Here is a 9,822-nt window from a genome sequence, read left to right on the forward strand (position 1 = left end):
CCTCTAGTGGTTGAAATCACTGACAGCACGTGCTATTTGTTTAGACACGTGATACCGCACACTGAACAGAGCGGGAACTTCAGACGCGGATTTAAATGCAGCTGACAGAAAATCCTGCCGCGCCACAGAGCGCCATTCACATAGTTTTCCTTTAAATTACATTATATTGGTCCCGAATCGTTGTTAATGTACATAATGAATTGTGTATTGTGCATTTTCAGCAAAACGTTTGTCTTTCTGTGGCTCTAATAAAGTCTGTGTGTTTCATTTATAGAGCTATAATATAGGTCGCGCTTTCTCTTTCCATTTGCTCCGTTTTTTTAAACACCGAACTACAAACTCATCTATGCCAAATTTTTCATTCTTGAAGTAAACTTGTGTCCGTTTGGTGATTAAATAAACTGTTTTAGACCGCTGCTCGAGTTGAACGCGACGCGTCCGGAGTGTGTGTGATACCGGTGAGTTCTCCTAGACTCAGCGCTGCGCTTTTATTTTGATTAGATAATCAAGTTTTCAAGCATAGAAGCAGTTAAAGTGTGAGAGTATACATACAATATCCATATGTATATAATTTTAATGCTATAGCCTTTGTGTATATAATTAAAGATGTGCATCTTTAAGCATGACAGTTGAAATGAAATGGTAACACTTTAAAATAAGAGCCCAGTTGTAACATTAAGATTAATGAAAGCTGTGTAAGTACTGTTTCCTTGTTAGAGTGTGTTAATTTCAACATTTACTATTACTATTATTTTTTTTACTACTACTACTAGTATGGTTCACTACTGTTTTTGTTAATAAAGCACTATTTTAGTTTTTGTTCAGTATCAATTTTAAAACTATCGGTTATACCTAGCTATCGGTATCGGCAAAATCCACTATCGGTCGACCTCTAATTCTGACGGCACCCATTCACTGCAGAGGACCCATCTGCATTTTGCATGGCCTGAGGGTGAGTACATTTTCATCAAATTAGGACATAAATTGTCATTAAACTCAAACTGAACTGTCAGTCAAAAGCAGATGTGGTCAGAGGTCAGACTCTCTTTTCTCTAGGTTTAAACATATCAGTAACACCGAGTAAGACACGTTCCGTCTGTCTGTGATGTCACAGTTCACACTCCTTCACAACACTGCAGTTTCACTCTACAAGTGAAAATTAGGCAAACGTGAGCACATTTTATAATCATGAAAGCATCCTATTCTGATGTTTCCTGAGTATCCTGAACACTGATGCACTCCGGTCCTGTGAAGACTCAAACAATGCACCAGGACAGTGCTTCTACACCGACACACACAGGTGAGAGTCTCTAACATCAAACATCACCAGGTGAGATTCTCCATGACGCTTCATGACACAAACCCTCAAATGTTCAAGTCAACAAGACAAGTCAAACTGAGCCTGAAAAATCAAAGGAGAAGCTGTGAACTCTGGAAAACTGGGGGAATTTCTGCACTTTGACCCACTGAGCAACAACATCCAAACCTGCCGATGTCCGAGTCTGATGCGACAGCGGTCAATAACAAACATCACGTACACTCCGAAACCAGCACTTTAACCTCCAGTAGTCTAGATAGACTTGACAAATTTTGCTCATTAATAAACCTTCTCCGATTCAACGCTTGAGTTCATCAAACCTGATCCTGATCCACTTTGCCACATCATTCATTATTCAAACATGAACTCAAAGCTCGGATCACGAGGCTGTTTGCCTGCCTATTTTAATCCAAACAAAATAACATTCTCACGAGGTTCGAATCGATCAGTATCACCACAGAACTGTAACCGCTAAACCACAGCACCCCACATTAGACCCTTAAAGGGGTCATATGATGCGATTTCAAGTTTTCCTTTCTCTTTGGAGTGTTACAAGCTGATTGTGCATAGATAAGATCCCTGAAGTTGCAAAGAAGAGTTTTGCGCATCTGTGTGTGTGTGTGTGCGTGCGTGCGCGTGCGTGTGTGTGAGAGAGAGATCACAGCGGAGTCAGCTGTCTTAACCGTGGCTTGTGTACTGCAAACACATACCAGCTTCATCACTGTGTCTGTTACGCGACTCTGTTCCCCTTTCGGGCTCTGTCTTTACATTTATTTTGAAAGATGAAGCTCGCGATTATGGTAAGGGGCGTTACATTTCCGACGAGTGCTTGCGGTGTTCGGCCAATCACAATGCACTGGGTCAGCTGGCCAATCAGAGCAGACTGCGCTTGTCGGAAGGAGGGACTTTGTAGAAAACGAAGCGTTTGAGAGAGGCGGGGCATAGAGGACCTACAATAATGTACAGTATTTGAAAAATAATGTGTTTTTTGAACATTAAAGCATGTCAACATATTCTGTTACACTAAATACACAAAATAATTATCTTTAAAAAAGCATCATATGACCCCTTTAATGCTGATATTGGGACGATATATTCTTCAATGGTGACTGGAATGAATGCATCATGGAATAAAACCCACACTCTTTGCGTAACCAGTTTATGTTTTGTTAACATAAACCTTTTTGGGATTTGAACCTACTGAGAAAGCAGAACTGATACTTAACCACTAAATGACAGTACTCCATATGGGAGCACTTTAGTATATTTATAGCCAATCTGAAACGGATGGGATTCAAACCTACAACCACTGGGTTATCATTTTTAACCACTACACCACACACTCTGAGCAAGTGTTTAACTAGATCAATAAGATGCTGAAAGTTGACATAGACTTTAACCACTAGATAATGCAGAGTAGGATTAACAGGATTGCTGAAATACCCAGCATTTAAACCCTTAATCCATTGCTTTAATAAAGTCACTTTAGGTTTCTTACCCAGCTAAACCTGGTTCCTATGAATAATTCTGATGTTTGAACCTTTGGGTCACCAAACCTGATCATTTACCACTAAACCACAGCATTTAAAAACTTAAAACACATAAACAGCTGCAAGATAAGCTTTAAAAGTGATTAACTAGATTAACTAGGTGCTAAAAGTTGACAGTTCTTAGTTTTTAACCCCACTAAAACACCCATTTAAAACCATAACCAACTGGTTTAAAGTCGATTATTTTCGAACAGTCCATTCTTAAGTTAAAACCTTTGGGTCACCAACCCAGATCCTTTACCACTAAACCACAGCATCTATCATTCCTGTCCCTTATACCTTCATCTTAACCACTAAGCCACATCAGCTCACCTTTAAAGACACAATGGCCTTGAGATTCAAACCCACAAACTACCCACGCCGTCCAGCATTTAAACATCTAGTGACTCCAAACACTGGTTATCTGGACGAGTTCGTGATGTTTCTTACCCGGCTGGACCAGATGCTGATCTGGGTCTCGGACAGCACCGCCAGGTAGAAGCGTTGCGCGCTGGGCTCGATCAGGAAGGGCCGCTCGCTGCTCCGGAGCGGGCAGAGGAGCCTCCGCGGCCAGCCGCTCAGAAAATACATCACGATCCGGTTCCGACCCAAATCACTGCGACACCGTGACGGACAGACTCCCTCCAGAGGCCTCCATCCACCAGAACCAAACAACAGTTCGACACGGACTCGGGTTCGTGTTCAGTCCGGGATCATATCAGCGGGATCCGGCGTCGGTTCTGACGATCTGAGTCCAAAATCCGCTGCTGCAAGAGAGAAGAAAAGCCCTGTAACGGAGCCGCGGAAGCAGAACCGGGTCTCGGCTCGGTGTCGCGGGGTTTCGCGGCTCTCACTGCGCGACTGGACCGCTGGACTCTGTAATCCAAAGAGAAGTTTTGGATCCGAATTTGTCCCATGAATCCTCCACCGTCGCCATCTTTAGTCTCTTATTTATTCTAAACGCCTCAGAGCCCAAACGGCATTTCCTTGCGCGGGCATGACCGTTACCGCCTGAAGGGGGCGCACTGCGGCCCACAATGCTTTGCGGTTAACGGAAAAATGATTTCAAACGGACTGAAATGTATACATTTAACCCTATTTTTTTTTTTGCCTTATTTTTGACCTTATCTCAGTTAGTCACGTATATTATAACATGTAAATATTTTTGTTTAGCTTTTATTATTGTTATTGAGCTTTAAAACACTTAATCGTGTCATTAGCATCATAACCGGAAGTGGGTCTCATGACAAGTATGTCGCGCGCTCTCGGTCTTGCTCGCTGATCTATAATAGAGTATATAGTCATTATATATAGATCAGTGGTCTTGCTCCGTTTCTGATATTCGTGCCGACGCATCACAACATGTTGGCGTAAAACGTCAGTTCCTCAGAGCTCGAAGAAACGCGTTCGATTCGAGGTTCAGGACTCTGGCGCCTCCTGCCGGTGAAAGTGAGTAACGCGTCACAGCCAAAATTACATTGCCTATTGGCAATCATTATTTCCACTCAAATAAATAAGTATAAATAGCTAGAATAAAAATGTATATAATATCTATGATAATTATAAATAGCTAAAATGTATTAAAAAAGTAAATATAATTTAAAAAAAATATTTAAACATATTTTAAAATAAAATAAAAATTAAAAAGACATTAAATATTCTAAATATTAACATTTTCATTCAATTCTTTCTTTAGATATATGTAAAAGTATTTACAAATGTAAATTATACTTATACTTGCCTGTACAAGCCATTTTACTAGGTACAGTACTATTGTGTGCTATGGAACTTTCTTAATACATGTAAATCATAACTGGAGCCACCTTATTTTATTTATTTAGTTATTATAAAGATCCACCATTGAAAGCATCATTAAGGTAAACCACGAGTCACAAATAAAATCATTCAATGTTTATTTTAAATTAAGCATCATAAGTCATACACAGAAAATCTGTAGTTGTTCCGAGTGGAAATCAGTAAATGATCATGGAATGATAAAAACAAAATCTACAGATTACTACCTTCATCTTTATTAAACATTATTAAAGTATTTCAATGTTACAGGATCGGTGTGTGTCCATATATTAGTTTACTTTTTAAAATATCGACATTTTTAAATATCATTCGTGCTGGTTGTCGAGGCGTGAGATCTGTCAGTCGGCTTTTTTATCGGTCACCATCTTCGGTCCGTTTGCCGTTCCGTTACATTCAGCCTGAGGAAGACAACGATGAACAGCATGAAGAACTGTGAACGCTCATCTAAACACTGCTACTGATGCTTCTCTACCTACTGGGGGAAAAAACACTCTTTCTTTTGCGCTTCAGAGGACAAAACTCAACAAATAACAACACGTTTTTAATAACATGACCGTGAACAATAAGAGAAGTTTCATTTCTGGGTGATTTATTCTGTGAAAATGACTAATAATATTTATATTATTAAAATAATATATTATAATACAATAATATTGCCATTAAAATTTAGATTAATATGTAATATTTATATAAGCATATAACAATATATAATTAAATGCATGTTAAAATAATATACTGTAATATATAACTATATTATTAAAATATATATGTTAAATAAAATGTATTAATATGTAATATCTATATTAATAACTTACAATATATAAGAAAATGTATATTATATTAATATTTCATATTTATATGTGCATATAACTATATATAAATAAATGTATATAATTAATATAATACATAATTATATGATTAGAATATATATTTTAAATAGTACTTATTAATATTTAATATTTATGTTAATATATAACAAAATAAATAAATAAATAAATATACTGTATATATATATATATATATATATATATATATTAATACTGAATATTTAGAAGATAGTGCTGGAAGGTTTGTGCAGCTGTGATTTGAGTGAGATCTGAATGCTGAATGCTGATTTACAGTGCTGTGTTTCTGAGTCTCCTGCACGGCTGCTTTCCTCCAGAAGCGGCTGATGAAGGGACAGATGAACGGATAGATGATGGGCTCCAGGAAGCGCTTATAAACCCACAGCAGCACAGGAATGACGATGCAGGGAATGCAAACCATATCTGACGGCTGACTGAAGACAAACACACAGCAGAGACGGCAGAACATCAGATTTATTCACAAAATATCTTTCAAATGAGGTTTGCAGTGACATGTTTGATAAACCATTCTATCTATTATTACATAGACAGGTGTTTATGATTAAAATATGCATTAAATTATTCAAATGTAATAAAAAGTACTGTGCTGGTACCATCTCAGTTGATGATGCCGAGGTGTGTGTGTGAGAGAGTGTGTGAGTGTGAGTGAGAGTGTGTGTGTGTGAGCGACTGTGTGTGCGTGAGCGAGTGTGTGCGTGCGTGCGTGCGTGCGAGCGAGCGAGCGAGCGTGCGTGCGAGTGTGTGTGTGCGTGCGTGCGCGTGTGTGAGTGTGCGTGTGCGTGTGTGTGAACATAATTTCTGTCATTGATCAGAAGGTGTCTGTTCCTTATATATATATATATATATATATATTAATTGTTCTGTAGCTTTCCATTACCCGTAGCAAGATTTTTACAGTATACAGTCATTACAAAGACATCATCTTTAGCTGATCTGGGTACATTCTTAATCAGAACATATAAAGTCCGATTTTACACGTTACTTCCTCAATATTTACATTAATATTTACAACTCCGTCTGATCGCTGCTGTCTTCCTGTTTACAATCATAAATCTGATCTATAAACAAACACACACACAATTCATTCTTATGTTCTTATCATATATAAGAGTAGAAGAGCGTATATCTGATTGAAAACTAGGCTAAAACGTAGTTAATGTGTGAAAAAAACTAACCTTGTTCTTAGCGAGCGGAAGTAATGCGACGAATAATGCTGAGTTTGTGGCGTCAGAGTGACGCCGCCGCCGCCGCTACTGCTGTTGATGCTGGCGCCACCCAGCGGCGCGGAGGAGCAATGACACGCACACAACATTAAAATAAAATAAAAAATAAATTAATTAATTAAATTAAATTTAAAAATATATAAATAAATAAAATAAAATAAAAATATTTTTGAAAATAACATTAGCCAAATAGTTTTCGCTGTATACATTAATTACAAAGACATCATATTTAGTGGATCTGACTATATAAAGTCATTACACCATGTTACCAGTGAAATCAAGCAATTTATTTGTAGGTCTCTGGGATAGATTTGCATTACATATATTTACATTTATTCATTTACTTTTTATCCAAAACAGCTTACAAATAAGGGTCAATTAGTTTATACCACCATTTTCAGTAAAATAAAACTGAACAATAGTTTCAAGTAAACTGTAAAAAGTGGCAACCTGCAATTGTTTCCTAAAAGAGATGATTTAACCCACAAACCTGCCTAACAACGCCCCTTAGCTGTTATAAATTCACTGTAAACCACGGCTTCACGGGGCTTATTGCGTGGTTGCCGAGCAACACACAAACGTAAACAAAGGTGTATGTTACTTTGTAGAGTAATTTACAACAGCTTCGAACGTGGCTCAGCCAATCAGAATCAAGCACCGGAACTCTCTGTTTTATAAATTCGGTTTTTTGGTATAAATGAATGTGTTTAGGTTGATTCTGTGATGTTAAATATTATTTTTGACTTGAACATAATAGGTTAATCTATAAGTTGCCATTTTGGTTACTAAAGAAAACTATATCAGAAGTAGAGGAGGAGTTATTATAAATAATTATGATAAAAATATTTTCAAAATACAACACAAAAATGACCAAATATATGCCTTTCAGGGAGATTTTTTATTGTGTTTTTTTATAAATCCACAGGAAAAAGGCTTCATTTATATACAAAACTGTACAATTATTTGTGCAGTCTGAATATAGAAATCTAAGAGCTGGACAGATGCAGAAAATATTAAACAGTCTGTGTTCAAAGATCGAAGGCCACTGAGTTTTATAGTTTATACACTGATGAAGGCAAGATTCTGCATCATTTAACACCTGAAATGCTGAAAAGACACGAAAGGCATTTAAACTACATTACATTCGGTCTCAAACACTATCATTTGAACTCAAACATTGATTTTCTCCATTGACATCCATGCAAATCAAACTCATCAAGTGCAATATTTATTTTTTGAACTCAATTCATGTTTGGCACATCGATATAACAACATAAAGAAATCATAAAACTCAAATAAATGGCTCAGAGATCAAAACAATTTTGACCATCTCAAAAAACACAGTGCGTTAAATGTGCAGCTTCAGAATTAAATTTAATATTGTGTATTTTAGTGCAATATGATAATACATACCTTGAGTTATGATAAGAGGTTATTATGTTATGAGTTTACACCGAAGCATCTAGTTTATGGAAAGCCAGTGCAAACACTTTAAACAGTAACATGTCAAAACAAGCGTGTGATCCTGTCCGCAAAACAAAGAAAATATACAGATTGAACCTTTGAAAATACTTGTTCATATTTCAGAAAACATCCTGAAATATTAGTTCAGTAACACTAAAAGAACTGCACGCTATAATTGCAATACTGCTGTCTAATAATACTTGCAGATTATCTTCATTTCAGAACAATTCTCATCTAAAATCATTCAGGCAATCGTCTGCGTTTAGTGTTTGAGGATCAAAGATCACATTTACAGAAGTGTGTCGGACTGAAATGACTGCAGACGTTAGATTACATATTCCACAACATCAAATCAACAAATACCAAAGCAACTTTAGTATTTTACACGTATGAAATCAAGGCACAGTGATGTGATGTCAGCTGTTCACCGAAATAAAACACGCAACATGAACAAAACAAGGGTTTGTAATGAAAGGCAAAGCAGGTTCAGTCACATGTGGCTCGTTCACACAGGACGGGCTGCGTTATTGTTTGTCTGTGTACATGCGTGTCAGATTCGTGTGTTTGGTTGCGGTCTGTCATGTCAAGGTAAAACTACTTTCTCTGTTCTCTTCCATTGATCTCAGTCCAGGTGTTTAAATGCAGGAACACGTCCTGTGTGAACGGACCATTTGGTAACACAAATATAAAGTAGCTTTTGTTTGGCCTTTTAAGAGTTTCTAAACTCTGAACACAGTGTCTGATTGTTAAAAGTGCTGTAAGTGATTTCAGGAGCTTTCCTGACTACAATCCCACACGCCCTCTGACTCCGCCCACTAAGACACACACGCCTTCTCTGCTAAACCCCGCCCACTAAATGACACACTCACCCAGTCAAACCCCGCCCACTAATACCCGCACGCCTTCTGTGCTAAACCCCGCCCACTAAACACACACACATTCACCACGTCAAACACCGCCCACTAAGACACACACGCCTTCTCGGCTAAACCCCGCCCACTAAATGACACCCTCACCCAGTCAAACCCCGCCCACTAAGACACACGCCTTCTCTGCTAACCCCCGCCCACTAAATGACACCCTCACCCAGTCAAACCCCGCCCACTAAGACACACGCCTTCTCTGCTAACCCCCGCCCACTAAATGACACCCTCACCCAGTCAAACCCCGCCCACTAAGACACACGCCTTCTCTGCTAACCCCCGCCCACTAAATGACACCCTCACCCAGTCAAACCCCGCCCACTAAGACACACGCCTTCTCTGCTAAACCCCGCCCACTAAACGACACACTCACCCAGTCAAACCCCGCCCACTAATAACCACACGCCTTCTGTGCTAAACCCTGCCCACTAAACACACACACACACACACACACATTCACCACGTCAAACCCCGCCCACTAAACAACACACTCACCCTGTCAAACCCTGCCCATTAAGACACACACGCCTTCCGTGCTAAACCCCGCCCACTAAAATGCACGCGCACACATTCATGTAAACGACACACTCAGCCTGTCAAACCACGCCCACTAAGACACACACGCCTTCTCTGCTAAACCCCACCCACTAAACGACACACACAGCCTGTCACACACCGACCACT

General features: G+C 38.7%; 1 protein-coding gene and 1 long non-coding RNA gene across 2 annotated transcripts in view; both read right to left on the reverse strand.

The window, feature by feature from the left end:
- ric1 (RIC1 homolog, RAB6A GEF complex partner 1) overlaps positions 1-3,831 on the reverse strand; it is a 48,875-nt gene extending 45,044 nt beyond the window's left edge. Inside the window, exon 1 of the mRNA XM_016470126.1 lies at positions 3,298-3,831. Coding sequence (XP_016325612.1) covers positions 3,298-3,438 — 141 coding nt within the window. The 5' untranslated portion in view covers positions 3,439-3,831. The remainder of the gene's footprint in view (positions 1-3,297) is intronic.
- A 3,826-nt stretch (positions 3,832-7,657) lies between these two features.
- Positions 7,658-9,822, reverse strand: part of LOC107675761 (uncharacterized) — a 2,977-nt gene continuing 812 nt past the window's right edge. The window contains exon 2 of the long non-coding RNA XR_001632635.1: positions 7,658-9,192. This is a non-coding gene — a long non-coding RNA (uncharacterized LOC107675761). The remainder of the gene's footprint in view (positions 9,193-9,822) is intronic.

This window comes from Sinocyclocheilus anshuiensis, unplaced genomic scaffold (genome assembly GCF_001515605.1).
Source record: "Sinocyclocheilus anshuiensis isolate Anshui unplaced genomic scaffold, SAMN03320099.WGS_v1.1 scaffold708, whole genome shotgun sequence".
Lineage (NCBI taxonomy): Eukaryota > Metazoa > Chordata > Actinopteri > Cypriniformes > Cyprinidae > Sinocyclocheilus > Sinocyclocheilus anshuiensis.